Genomic DNA, 15,188 nt, shown 5'->3' with positions numbered 1-15,188 from the left:
TTGACTCTCTCTCTCATCTGGCTCTTAGAAAAACCATAGGCCCAGTGATGAGGACACTCGCCCTGGACCATATCAATAACTGATGATGCCACAGAATGAGAGCCAGGGCACAAACCTGAAGACTCCTCCTCTATGCTGCTACAACTTAGAAATGTCACGTCTCCAGAAAAAAACAACACAAGTCCTATATTGCACAGTGAGATGTTAGTAAGTTCCAGCGTACTGATGATTTCAGATAAAAATGTTCCTTTAAGAAGTCCTATAGGAGGGGCGCCTGGCTGGCACAGTCGGAAGAGCATGCAACTCTCAATCTTGGGGTTGCAAGTTCAAGCCTCATGCTGTGTGTAGAGATTACTTAAAAATAAAGTCTTAAAAAATTTAAAAATATTATATAGGAGACTCTCCTTTGATGTGGCATTCAGGAAGTGAAATGAAAAAGGCAGGAAGGAGATTGTATAGCATGCTAAGAGCAATTCTCTATAAAAGGTGTATCTCTCACCACTCTGCCCTTGGCTTACTGCTTTTGTTTGTCCTGATGTTACCATGGCAACAGTATTCTGGTTGATGCAGGAGCTGCATGGCTACTTTCCCACAACTCACATTCCTTTGCTAATGCTCCCACATCTCCATTTTCATTCCAAAGGTGGTTTATGCAAACCCACTTTAAAAAAAGTCTTGGTCTTTAATGCTGCTGAGCCTGTACTAGGAAATAAATCTAATTTACTCTATCTCTGAAAATATGTTATCAGTAGAAATTGAATGTGTTTGTGTGCGTGTGTTTGGTCTTTGTAAAGAAAGATATTTAATGCGAAAAAAATTAATAGGACTTTTATGGATGGTTTTTCTTTTCTTTCATTTATTTCTTAGTATTTTAAAAACAAATTGTATAATGCAGGAAAAATATATTAAAAAATATATTTTCATTGGTACTTCCACTCAAACCAAAGTAGAGTCCCCAGAAGGGCTGTACCTTAAAAAACCATTGCAAGAGCCACACTCTTCCTGGCACGATGCTTACCCTTCTCTATGTAGGAGGAGCTCAAGTCTTTTCTTGTACCATCTGATAGTGGCCTGGATTGGGACTTCATAGTCCAGTACCTGAGGCCCTGTTTAAAATACACTTAATTGAACAAAGCTTTGGTGGCAGCCTTGGGTGACTGGCCTTTCGTTCTAGGCTTGTCTTCCAAGGCTATTTACCCCACTGAATAACGAGTCTTCCGGCTGCTCAAATAAACCTGCCCCTCAGCATGTGACATTCAGTCTGTGGATTTGGTGCACTGGCTTAAAATCCCACTATTAGAATCCTATGGATTTCCATCATCCTTAGGGCACTGATGTCAGCTCGGGAAGCAGTTCCGTACCACCAGGTGAGGCTCTGTTTGAAATTCTGAGACCAGGGAGAGGACTATGGCTTAGGAGAGTGGGTTTAAATAGAGGCTGGCTGCCCAGGAGTGGTGGACATGGATGCCTCAAGTTATTTGTTCATTTACTCTTGAATTCAATAAATAGATACTAAACCCTTCGCAGTGCTAAATGTGGGCCTATTTCCAAAATGGGTACTAATACACGGGTCTGACTTTGAGGAATTGAAAGTCTTGCAAGTACAAGGATGTGGGAGTTGCATTTCATTACACATCCTTCTTTGGCCTGCATAGGATTCCTGAGATAGGACATGCTGAATGCTTAGCAAGAAGCTGAAACTTAGTAAATACTCAATAAATCGTAACTAATTTAAAAATCATTATTACTATAAATTTCACCTACAGAAGGAAGAAAATGGACATCCACTGAGCCCCTATTCTGCAACAAGAAGGGTCCCACATGTTTTCCAATTGTAGCCCTCTGGCTGAACGGAACGTAGCTGGATGCCAAAGCACCGTTTCATCAAAGGCAGATAAAGGGCTGTCAGGCAGGGAAAAAAAGAGAGAGAGAGAGAGAGAGAGAGAGAGAGAGAGAGAGGAAAAAAACCATCCTGCCTTCTTATAGTACAACAACAGAGGAATGGTTCTCTGAAATCAAATGCCTACCTCTCCTAAAAAAATCTACATGGCAAATATGTTGCTGAGTCTTCACTGGAAGACAGGGAAGATGAACTGCCTGTGAGAGTGATCATCACAGGGCTCAAAACCTGGTGAATACTGGGGATGAGGATGTTCGCCAGGTGAGAAGAATATGTGCCAGGTGAGGAGCTCAGCAGCGAGGGCAAATGAGGCATCTTAGCACTCAAGGGGCTTAGCTAACGAGCAGAGTGTGCCAGACACGCAACACCATATACACGAAAGAACCTGCAATGTCTACTGTTGGAGATCAAGTTGGAGTGTGATGAGCACACCTGGTGATGTGACAGGGGTAGCAGCTTACGTTAGGGGTCAGGGAAAGCATGTGTGAGGAACAGCATGCAAAAACCCTTCATATGGATTAAAAAACTGAGGTTTTCAGAAGTCAAGTAACTATGCAGTAAAATCTCTGACAATTGGAGACCTCTCTGGAGATTTATCTCATTTCTAATGCTTCTGAACTGCACAGAGCATGCGTTGGGGAGAAAAGGCTACTTAAATGCTTCTAGTAATTTTTATTTCTCTTTTGCAAAAACATTTCAATTTTATTTTTGGTGGTGGTGGTGGTGGTGGTTTCTAGTTACATAATAAGAAAGGCAAAATACTCCTTTGGAGCAAGAAAGGGCAAGTCCATCAGGAGTAAAATTGCTATGCAAAACTATTTAAGGGATCATTTTCCTTGGAAGAGGGAGTTACATTTCAAGATAATTATTATGTTGATGGGAAGAAAGACCTGAGACTAATGGTGTCTCAGCTTTCTTCTAAAGAACTTTCTGTGCTGATGGAAATGTTATGTATTTTGTGTTAAGACGTAGCCACTAGCTATAGGTAGCTCTTGAGCACCCGAAACATGGTTATTGAGAATGAGAAACAGAATATTGAATTTAATTTAATCTAAATTAAAGTTACTTCCAACTAGATGGTGGCTACTGATTAAGATGGCCTAGGTGTGGAGAAAACACGGTTATCCCCCTCAGTGGGCCCAGAGACTAAGGTAAGGTCTTAGAATCTGGCTAGGAAAGACATAATAAAAGGGGTTTCCACTGGTAGGAAGGAAGATAGACTCTGTTTCTGGGTGTTCAGGAGGGTGGTACCCAGACTTACCCTGGGGAATGGGTCATAGTCTATGGACTTTAGGGGCAGTGTTGTCCAGAACCAGTCTCTCGGCTTTGCTTCTCTGATCTGAACCTCTTACATCAGTCTCTATGTTTTTAGGAAAGTCACATTTGGTATTATAGCCTAGAATTAGTCATGTTTTGGGGAATTAAAAGGAGACTGTGTTGTACGGTTTAGCATTTTGGGACCTAAACAAATTACTAGAATAAGGGCAGTAGTTTACTCAAGTCTGAATCTCCAGATTAGCCCATAATAGAAGCTCTTTAATGTTTGTGAGGCTTAATTTAATTGAGAAAGGAAATCTCCAGATAATGTTTATCCATGAGCACTGCTTTGTTCATGCACATTCTGAGTCTTATGTGGGCAGATTCTAACTCTGACATGTTTGTTTTTTTCACCATCAGGTTTAGCGGTTCACCTATTTAAAATAAAGTGACCTTGGGGCACCTGGGTGGCTCAGTCAGTTAAGCATCTGCCTTTCGGCTCAGGTCATGATCTCCAGGTCCTTATATTGAGCCCCAATTCGGGCTTCCTGCTAAGCAGGGAGTCAGCTTCTCCCTTCCTTTGTCCATCCCCATTGATCATTCTCTCTTTCTCTCTCAAATAAATAAATAAGAATCTTAAAAAAAAAAAAAGTAACCATTCATATGACTTAACTGAGTTCGAATATGGCCCTGCACCTGCCAAAATCTTGTTCAAAACATCTGATAACCTTAAGAAAGGCAGTCCAATAGACAAGTTAACCAGTCAGTGATCTGAGACACGCATGCCAAGTTCTATCACACACAATTAGAATCTCATTAAGCTAAGTACCTGAGCCACAATCCCTCAGCCTCTCTGGGCCAGGTGCCTTCACAGCCAGATTTAGTGTCAAGAGGCAGGATGGGGCAGTTGGAATTGAGCCTTTTGAAATATAGTCATTAAAGGTATTGTCAACCATAAAACTCACTGTTCTTTTTTTAATGCCTTTTTAAAAAAAGATCTTATTTATTTATTCATGAGAGACACATAGAGAGAGAGAGAGACATAGGAAGAAGCAGGCTTCATGCAGGGAGCCTGACATGGGACTCAATCCTGGGTCTCCAGGATCACACCCTGGGCTGAAGGCGGTGATAAACCCCTGAGCCACCCAGGCTGCCCAAACTCACTGTTCTTAAAAGAAGAATTCACACAATAAAAATCATATTAGAGTTACTTCACATATACAAAAATTGTCTCTATAGAGAACTATAAGATTTCCTTTGACAAGAAAATGAAAACTATATAATCCATGCTTCCCTTCCACTACATATATCAAAGCCTGTAAGGCCTAAATTTGCTGTCTAGTTGTATTCACTGGTTCATTCCAGCTGCTTGGTAACATTTGCTTTTTCTGTTTCATCCTTAGATATCTTAATTTGTATACATTTAATCTGCAAGCCACCTGAAATCCTTTTGGAAACAAATGCAGTACAACACTCAAACACAGAAATCCCTAATTCCTGTCAGAGATCAAAACCAAAAAGTACTAAATAGTAGGGCCAATATAAGGATGTTTTCTTCAATTATCTTCTCCAAATGGGGAGTTGAATAATCATTTACAGGAGAAAAGCCAATGACAGAGAGAAGATTAAGTTGGGTGGTCCATTATATTTGATGAGAAAACTCTTAGCCAGCAAAGTATTAATCTATCTCAGTCAATAAAGGAACTTTGCAGGCATCCACACAATAATTTGGCCTTCAGTTACTCCAGTGCAAAATGTTCCTTACAGGAATGATAATCAGTAGCAGCTCTGGTGTGTCTTAGTTACATTCTCTCCCCCAAGAGAGAGGAATGATTTGCTAAGAGAGCAGGGGTCAGGCATAAATTCTGACGGTGTAGGTGCCATGTCAGCAGACTCAATTCACGGGATGAAGAATGCAAAGGCTGCAATGAAGCGTGCAACAGCCATGCCATTAATTCCCTGCAGAGGACACATGAGTCTCACTCATGGATAATCCAAAAGGAAATATTAAAGATGTCACATGGGGTATCTTACATATACACCACAAAATTATAATACAAAAATCAAAACTGACATCACAATAAAAATCAAGGAAAGGTGAGTAAACAGGCAAGCATGCTATAAATCGGTTATCAGAATTGCCAAGACAGAGGTACATGCTCGCCATTGGTGAGGATCTGTTTTATTGATGCATATGTTAGCTACCCCTGCAGAGAAGCACAGAAAGCAATCTGTTCTGCTGTGTACTCCCTTTAGCCACACCACGTTTGATTCTGCCTCATATCTGCTTTGGAAACGCACATCTACCGCATGTGGGAAAGGATTCCAGAAGAGCTGTCCTTGTTCCTATCCACCAGCTCTCCCTGCTAAAAGGTAGCCATTGTCTAGGTCATGTCCTCAGCCCACAGGGAACTACGAGGCTTTGTCTGCTTTTCTCCTCACTCTGTCCCAGCCAGTGAGCAGAAATCACAGCCCCCAAAAACAAGGGCCACTGTTGCTTTTTCATTTACCTCTAACCATGTCATCAACAGCTCGTTCAGACCCGGTTCCTGAGACATATGATTTATGGTTATGATTTGCAGCTAGTTCTTAGCAAGCAGGGCTTAATGATCCTTCCTTTATTGTTCTGACCAGGTAAAAGCTGCTCCCATCTGTGTTCCGGGGCATCTTATTTTCAGCTGCTGTTTCTGCCACACCCCCAAGGGACCCGTGACACAGAAAGAGCCAACTGAAACCGGCTGGAAGAGGCCCCAGCACCAAAGTGCAGATATGCTGGGTTCCTGGGTAATAGAATTGCTAGAGATTCGGAAGCTAAAATGGATTTCTTTAGGCTGTCTATGAAGACTAGTTCTTCTCAGACGTCCTAAAGCCAGTCATCAATCACCAACCGCGGAGGGAAGCCTAGAGTATCGGGGTGTAAGTGACCGCACAGGCCTCCGACGAAGTACAATCGAATTTAAACCACAGCCTTCAGCTCAGAGTGTAGGTAGGCTTCATTAATTAGGGATGACTGGAGAAAATGCTTTTGTAAATCAGTAAAAAGGCTGAATTTTAGCATATTTTAAACAAAAGCACAGTGCGATTATTTTAAACCACAGGCAATGGTAACAACACAGGTCTGCAATCTCCACTGATCTTTAATCGATGAATTAGCATTCGTTTGTAATTAGCACATTCATTGTCTTAATGTAAACGGATGCTTTGGAATTGCTTGAAGGAGTCTGGAAATACTGTAATTTGTCCTCTTAAAGTCCTTACACATTGCCCCCATCTCTTATTTTCAGCAGCATCAGGAAGTTTCTGAACAATGGCAGGAGGACAAACTTCAAACGGCACCCTGACATAAATTTTCCAAATGTCCTAATTAGAAGATGTGACTTAATGAGGTTTTCATTATACTGTGAATTACAGAAATAAAACCCGAAGAATGCATCGTCGAGACAAGAACTTCAGTTTTAGCAGTGATATGCCCCTGTGAAAGACGGATGCTTAACTTCATCCTTCAAAATGTCAAATTGGGCTGCAGGTCAGCCATGTCACTGACTCCGCTGGACACACATCACGCAGTAAGAACACAGCTCTGCAGTGACATGAGCTGATGGGCACTCCTGAGTCACTGAAACCAATACAGGGTTTCTGCAACCGATGAAAAGAGGGCAGGAAATAGCTTTTATATTAGTACAATAGGAGTTCTTATTAATTTTTATAGAACTAATGAGTTAAAAGAGAAAAGGGAGAAAGAACACCTAAAGTCACGTGAGGGAGACAGGACTGGAGCAGCTTGGAGCTTTGGGGCAGAAATCCTGCCCTTCCTAATCTGCTGGGCCTGGGATCCTGGACCAGCCACTTCTTATTGCCAAGCTTTGGTTTCCTCTTCTCTAAAACAGGGGTAAATAACACTTTTTTTGATATTCAAGTAAATGAGATAAATATGCTTAGCCTGGCATCTGCCATGCAGGAGTAGCTTCAAAGATGGTATTACTTCTACTGCTCTGGCAAATGCTGGTACTAGGATGTGGTCTCTCTCCAGTCTCCTCCTGCTCCATTTGAAATCCCAGTGCTGATGCCACTGTTGCCGATGATGTGTCATGCCCTGTGCTCAGTGCTTTACATGCAGTCTCTTAATTCCCAGTGACCCAGTGAGGGAGCGGTGATATTATTTTATCTTTATTATTTAACTTCATAATTCACACTGTTTCATCTTATCAATGAGGAAACAGATGGGCACCAAGAAAATGTAAAGCCAAAATTGGAACACAAGGGATCTGAATCCTGAGCCCACACTTTTGGGCTGCTCCCTATCCTGCTTCATTTCATTTCTTCTTCTGATGAGGTTTCTCATGATCAGGTCTAGCATCAGACAGGTGTTTACACTCAGAGTGGTACTACTCTGGATGGCTGAGCTGCTACCCAGTGGTCCACAGGGTATAGAGAACATATCCAGGGTCCATAATCTTGCTACTTGTTAGGAAAGAACATAGAGGGTAGACAATGAAAGCAGAAGACGGTCTCTATTTTGGCAGTTGTGAGGTTTGGGTCTCATCCAGATGTTCCACCCTATTCCCATCTCCGAGGTCGAGACTCTGCTAGCTGAAGCACTATTAGTGCCATTTGACCTATTTCTAACAGTCTCAGAAGTTTCTACTTGGGGAAGGGTTTGTACTTCCCAGTCATGGTTCCTTGAGTCACATCTTCTACATATCCACTTGTATATGTTCCCTCTGCCTCCACTGCTCTCCACCCTATGACTATGGCTTATTTTTCCTGTTAGGAAACAGGCACACCTGTATAAAAGCCAGAAAATACGGTAGGAGACTTAGAAAAATCACAGCTTTCACTGACTAGTAGGTAGGACCCTCAGAGGTCAGCTGTTTCAACCCCCTCCTCATGCTGGGCAAGGAGAGAGAATTGTTTCACATGCTTTCAGGGCAGATCATACTGCCTTGCTCTTACCCTCGCAGTGAAGTCCACAGCAGCCGCTCGGTTTAACAGCAACGTGGCTACATTGATATTTCCATAGTGAGCAGCTATGTGGAGCGGAGTGAAGCCACTCTGCAAAGAAAACATAGCAGACATTCAATTGACTCCTGCCAGCCCCTCGTCTGACACGTTAATACCATAACCCTGCCCAAATAAAAGTGAGGAAGCAAAATATGCTGAGGTCCACATTCCATTCTGTACTAGGTTTCTTTCAATTAGTGCCAATTGTTCATAGGGTTTCAAATAAACGCCACACTCACAGGCAGAGGAATAGCTAGGAAGGAACCAAGGGTGCAGACTGAATAATTTTAGTAATCCAGTAGCAGAACTATACAGAAGCCAACATTTCAAAAACTCAAAATAGGGATGACAAAAAAAATCCAGAGCTTATAGAAAGTTTGATTAGTACCACTGTTTCATTATCGATGATGGAATTGTCCATTAGGAACTCTTGGTCAAAATTCAATTTGTTTAATATATTCAATGTAGAGTAAATGCCAATTTTAATGATACAAGCAATTTTGGGGGAGATAACTATAATTGGTCTTGTATCCTGGGTGACTGCATTTTATAAAGAATGCACAGGCTGGTCTCTTTATTAGCAAATGCCTATTCCATAACACAGTTTTCTACCTTAGGCATACCACGGTCATTTTACTTCCTTGAAAAATGCTAAAACATGCAGCGATTCACTTAGTCCCCAAAGATTGAAACCTTATAGGAACTAGATGCATTTCTAAATTGTTAGCAAGCTTCTTAGCCATGCTAGCTATCTCACTGAGTCTTGTGGGAGGGGTGGGAATATTGGTACCATTCAGAGGTAATTTTGATTTTGCTGACACCACTGAGGGTAAGTGTCATGCAGAACTCCAAAGAATCAGTCCTGGATGAGTAGAATGACAGGGTTGTCTGCAGCTTTAGGTAGAGCTGATAAGCATCTAAAGCGCCCAAACTCTTCATCTCACACAACTCTATTGGCGATATCCTTCATTCTCAAGGATTCCTCATTCTTCCTGTCCAACACCAGGTTCAGCTGCAGAAAGCCCTGGTAATCAAACTACTATCTTCTCTGGCACATGCTACTTTTGGGGGCAGGGAGTAAAGCAGGTATCTAGCCTACAGAGGCGATGCAAAGAAGGAGGGAGAGAAATGAGACAGCAGCACTAGGTAATGGGAGAATGATGATGCAGGTATAGATTATATGCACATGTTTATATATATATATGTATATATACCTCTGTTGTTCTATTCACCACCATCTAGGTTAACACATTTGGAAGCAAAGAGGAGGAAAAAATGAACGGTTAGTTTGCTCTTGGTGACATGGAGGGCAGGAAGCTCATGGCAGCTAAGTGATGAGGATGGAAGCTAGGACAGGAGTACAACAGGCACAGAAAGAAAGCTAGACTGAATGAAGGGCTACACAATGGCCTTTCCAAATGCCACATTTCCTTCACAGAGACTTTCAAGGAACACACGTCAAGGCCAATGAGAATGTTCGGCTGGGACTCTGGCTGCCGGCATGCTCTCCACAACTGGTTGATACGCAGTGCATTGCCTCTCATCTTAGATACCAACCGAAGGTTTATTTGTGCACACTGTTGTTAGCGCTTTGTGATTTTCCACCCTGGTGTGTGAGCTGAAGTGTCAGAGACATTCCAAATGTCTGTGAAAAGGGAGGAAACTAGCAGGTGCCTATCAATCGACCTTGGGGGTGGCCTCCCTGCTGGCCCGCACTGGTGGGGGGATCTGTAGTCACCTCCTAGCTTGAAATGCTCAGGGGGCTGTGCCTTCAGTTGGCTGGCTTGGACATGTTTTTATTCCTCCCCATGAAGTGAGGGTTTGGCGTAGCCAGGAGGGAGGCCGGGCATTCTTACGGTGTGGGCGCCTAACAGGAGAGTGGCATGAGCAGCCCACCTCCTTCGTGCCTCACCTTTGACTCTATGTCCGCATTGTTGTCATTCTGCAGCAGCAGGGCTGCGGCCTTCGTGTCGTCTTTCCGGGCAGCAATGTGAAGAGCTGGAAGACGCACTTTCCCTTTAGTGTCATTTTCTAGCAGGAGGGAAACTACTTGATCATGACCTTGTTGCAAAGCTACTGCCAACGGTGTGAAGCCATCCTGCAAATAAACAGATGAGTCAAGACTGGCCCGAGTGGACGTGTTCTTTTTAATTAACAAATAAGCATGCGACCAAGTGACCAATTCTTGTTTAGGGTTGTTAAAGCTAGCATATTCAGGTACACAGGTGTCCGAAAAGACACACACACACACACACACACACACACACACACACACGTATATAAATACTTTTATTTATATTTATATATTTACCAAAGCAGAAAATAATAAAAAATTCATAGTAAGTTCATGATTTTTTTTTTCTGTTAAAACGTGATATAGATTACTTGGGTAAATTCTGAAATTACATAAAAGTACTGCATAGAGAAGAAAAAGTTACCATAATTTCAATACCCAAAAAATAACTGTACTGTAAACAATAATATTTCAGGTTAAATCTAGGCAAATTTTTCAAAGGCTCTTAATAAAGTAAGCTATAAAAATTTCACCTGATGTTTTAAAACTAGGGGAGAAGCCTGTGTGCTTCCTCACTCTGCCTCGTTGCCTCGCACACACCTGGTGGCCAATCTGCACATGTTAACTAATGAACAAGGTGACTGCTGTTTTAAGAAAGGTCTTTGGCTTCTCTGACCAGTGAAGGGGGAAGGCATGGGGATTGTGCAAACTATGACGAGAACAAATTGAAATACACACTCAGATCTGTATGTTTTGAGTCGTCCCATTGTACTGCCCTGGGACTTCACAAAGAGAAGACAGCTACAGATTTCACTGTGGTTAGGTAATTTGTGGAAGATCCAGTGTTGCTGACAGTAGAATAAACAGCACAGAAGAAAAAACCCTACGACTGGCTCAAATTTGAATTCTCCCATGCTTTTATTGTCATGTACTCAGAAGAACAGTTATAAATTATTTTTATTAGAGAACTGGCAAGTAAGTTACTTATTTTCTTGGTTCCTGATATTTGATACTGGTAGCCCTGGTGCCACACATAGAGGACTACTCCAGTGGAAGGGTGTCGGTACAGGAGAAAGAGAAAAGCTAATTACTTGCTTACTAATGTCTTGTTCTTCTTCCTAAAAGACCACCTTCATCATTCTTTTCCTTGCTGAACAACCAGACAAGGGCTCCTATCACTTATTTGAGTGCATGCACATCAGTGTATTTACATTGAAGGATGTGCAAATGTTGGCCCCACTTACAGGACAGTATTGCCCAAACTCTTATATAAATCCGTTCCTGCTGTGTCCTTACCAATTGCGGTGTGCAAACTACTTCTACCCTGGCTTCTATGCTCATGCTAGGTCCTCCTTCTCACTCTACATATATAAATTCTGTCTGCTTTTCATGCTTCGAGATCCAGCTGAATTTTCATCTGCCCCCTTTCAACTTTTCCAAGAAAACCCCAAAGAGGAAAAGGATGATCATTAATATAGCTAGAAGGACTTTCTCTGCAGCCTTAAGAAAGATGTAAGAAAGGCTGAATACTACCAAGACATGACCAAAAAGACATCTTGGGTTTACACTTAAGGGGATAAAGTTTAGAAATGCAATTTAATGTTATAAGAAAGATAACTGTGCAAATATATGACCTCATTTTCATAAAGAAAGATAACTGTGCAAATATATGACCTCATTTTCATAAAGATAAATATGTGTGTTGTATACACATACCAAAAGGTCTTAATGAATAAACAAAATGTTACCTCTAGGGAAAGTTACCAGTGGCTTTCCCTTCTTTTTGCTTTTTACCGTAGTTTCTCATTGATGTAATCTATTACTTTTGCAAAAGAAAAGGAAAGGACATTTCTTAAAGGATAGAATGGTAGAAGGAAAATTGTGTATTAAAAGTGAATGTGGCAACTCACTTGTAAAACCTGGACAAAATCTAAGGGGTAAAAAGGATAGCCGGCTTCTGGTTCTGAATCAAAACTAAATGGCTGTATTTTCTGCTAATATGAAATTTTAAACCTGTAGGGCCTATACATAAAGGAAACTCCTTTGCACCAGAAAATAAACTGCAGCAGAGACCATCAGCACCCATAAGAATGTGCTTCCTGCAATAAGCCAATTAAAGACAGTAAGATACCAGCTCTAAGGTGTCAATAGCTAAAATTAGCAACTCCAGATTTTGGTTCCAAACCTAGTTTAAATGGTTTGGTTCACTCTGTGCAGTTATTCTTAAACAACAACAACAAAATACATGGGGCACCTGGGTGGCTCAAATTGGTTAAGCAGCCAACTCTTGATTTTGGCTCAGGCATAATCTCAGGATTGTGAGATGGAGCCTCCCAGCAAGCACTGTGCTCTGTGATGAGACTGCTTGAGATTTTCTCCTTCTCCCTCTGCCCCCATCCCCACTTGTGTGCTCTCTTAAAAATACATATTTTTTTAAAGAAGAAAAATACAAGCCAAAAGGAAACATGATAGAAGCTCCATGGAAACCTTCTCTGCCTTGTGAAGTATCTGGCACATAATGGGTGCCTAATAATTACTTGTGGGGTCAATGAACAAATACATTTACCTCATGATTCAGAATCTTAACTAGTAAAAAAAAGGAATTAATCTATCTATCTATCTATATATCTATCTATCTATCTGGAAAAAATTGGATATCCAGTACACTGTTAATACAGAAGAGGTTTTAAAAACCAGAATCATGCCAAACACTTAGCAGTAAGTTCAACTTACATTTGCTTCTAAAGTAGAGATACTTAGTGATCTATTCATCACAGTCTAAAAGAATACTACCTGTCCTTCATAGGCAAAGAAAGTACTATGAAATAACTTTCATTAGGATATTTATATTATTTAGTATTTCCATCCAAAAATGGGAATTTATTTTTCTCTTATCCAACAAGTAGGCATTGCTCTGTGCCTACCAAATGTATGGTCTTTTCTTAGCAGCCAGTAGTTATTTTTTTACCTACCTTTAAGAATATCATTATAAAAACAATACATTCCCATGATAAAAATCTTCAACAGTATGGAAGGGTATAAAGTGAAAAGTGAATCTGCCTCCCACGGCTCAAAATAAACCTCTGAGAATACTATGGACATTTTCTTCTATTGGTAAGTATAGGCTTGCCTCATTTTTGATAATGCTGAATAGCATTTTATTATGTATTATAATATTATTAAACAGGTTTCCTACTGGTACATATTTAGGTTCGTTCCAGTTTTTAAAAAATGTTCATACTAATTCTGCTGATGAACTTCTCACATACCGTTTTTGTATTCCCCTCTAATACATCTATGATGTAAATTCCTAGAAGCAGAATTGTTAAGTAAAAAGTTACATGAATTCTAACTTAGACAGTTACTGCTAAATGTTCTGCAAAAAGGGTTGCAACCAATGATCAACTTTACCAACAGTGTAGGAAAGTTCCAGTTTCTTCTACTCTTCAAATTATGTTCCTCATCCCCTTGGTGAAAGACTGGATCTCATTTTTGAACTGATTAATAAATTAATATTTCTTTGACTATGAGTGAGGATGTGATATTTTCATACATTTATGGTCATTTGTATTTCTTTTTGTGTGAACTGCCTCTTCATTTATTTAGTGGTTTCCCCAAAAGGCACGATCTCAAAGCAGGGTGAGGTTATATGCAATTCCTCTATTGCAATCTTTCTTTGCCATTTGGAAAACATGTCAGAATATAAGAGAAGCAGTATTATGACAGGAATAATCCTGCATCTGTTTTCATTGTTTTGTTAGGAATAGAGAATATTTAAATGTTGATCTTTTAATATTAGCAATAGATTTCTAGTGATATACTTCACAAGGAACACAATCTTCCACTAAGTTTAGTTTAAAAAATAAACTGTATTACTTAAAACAGCCCCAATGACTTAAGTAAGTTTTTATTTTAAAATAACTCCTCTGAGATTCAAGGATACAAAATTTTCTTCACTACTATGTTTACCTAACACTTAAAAACATATAATAGCTTTGCTGAAAAGTGTGCATTAAATCTAGTTAACTTAAGAAATACATAAATTCAGTGATTATAATTATACTAACTTGTATTTAGAAAAAACAGATTTCAAACTTATCTTACTACAAACATATTTCAAAGAAGTGGTTGCTTTTGAGGCAAAATTATAAGAAACAGAAAAATGTTCTAAAACAAATATGTAGATATTAAACAAATAGCTCAATTATAAGGTAGAGCCAGGCATTTAAGAGCAGAAAGGGTATCTATGCAATGGAAGATTTTTTAAAGATTGATAACAGACTTTCTAGTGTATTTCATAAACATTGAAGAATCCTCACATTTGTATATGACTAACTAAAACTCTAGTGGGACAGATTCTCCATGTTACAAGTCCAGGCTTACAAAATGGCCTGTAAACATGTAAACTCACCCACAGAAAGAACCAACATATCTTACCTCTGTGGCTAGGCTCTGGCTTGCACCATTGTCAAGAAGAAACTTGACAACTTCCAGGTGGTTTTCCTGGGCTGCCATATACAATGGCGTGAAACCATTCTGCAAAAGAAGAAGTAAAATGTTTGTCTGTGGCTTTATTATAGGGCCATTGTAGTTTTCCACTTTACTGATATGATATGTTCCAGAAGATGTTCATGCATAATAATTTTAATAATGCTTTAATATAGATATTCATATTTATTAGAGAGCCTAAGCATGACAGATTAAGAATAGTGTAATTCAAAATTAGAGTTTATAATTTATAACTTGAATGCAGTTCATAGTTAATAGTGTATAATTCACACCAACAGATACACTTTAGATAAATAAGTACATTTATTTAATCATCAGCCTCTTATTGAGTGCCTACCATGAGTAAAGGATTTTCTTAGATGACATAAGGATATGAAGAAAAACACATTTGGTCATTTTCCCAATGAGTTTTTTTCCCACTCAAAGATTATCTCTTTTAAATAAAAGGTCCAATACTTTCACATAAAATTAAGCGTCTAAAATAATTCCCAATTTGGAAGGGTTTCT

At 40.0% G+C, this 15,188-nt stretch overlaps 1 protein-coding gene across 6 annotated transcripts in view; it reads right to left on the bottom strand.

The window, feature by feature from the left end:
- The window catches only part of ANK3 (ankyrin 3), a 326,326-nt gene that overhangs the window by 196,005 nt on the left and 115,133 nt on the right, over positions 1-15,188 (bottom strand). For all 6 annotated transcript variants that reach the window (XM_055308774.1, XM_055308770.1, XM_055308772.1 and 3 more), the window contains exons 5-7: positions 14,610-14,708; positions 10,071-10,256; positions 8,111-8,209 (exon numbers count right to left, since the gene is read on the bottom strand). In XM_055308774.1, coding sequence (XP_055164749.1) covers positions 8,111-8,209; positions 10,071-10,256; positions 14,610-14,708 — 384 coding nt within the window. The remainder of the gene's footprint in view (positions 1-8,110; positions 8,210-10,070; positions 10,257-14,609; positions 14,709-15,188) is intronic.

The sequence above is a fragment of the Nyctereutes procyonoides genome, unplaced genomic scaffold, assembly GCF_905146905.1.
Source record: "Nyctereutes procyonoides isolate TBG_1078 unplaced genomic scaffold, NYPRO_anot_genome, whole genome shotgun sequence".
In the NCBI taxonomy this organism is placed as follows: Eukaryota; Metazoa; Chordata; class Mammalia; order Carnivora; family Canidae; genus Nyctereutes; species Nyctereutes procyonoides.
Note: the sequence above shows the minus strand (reverse complement) of the source record. Positions and strands in the feature narration are given on the sequence as shown.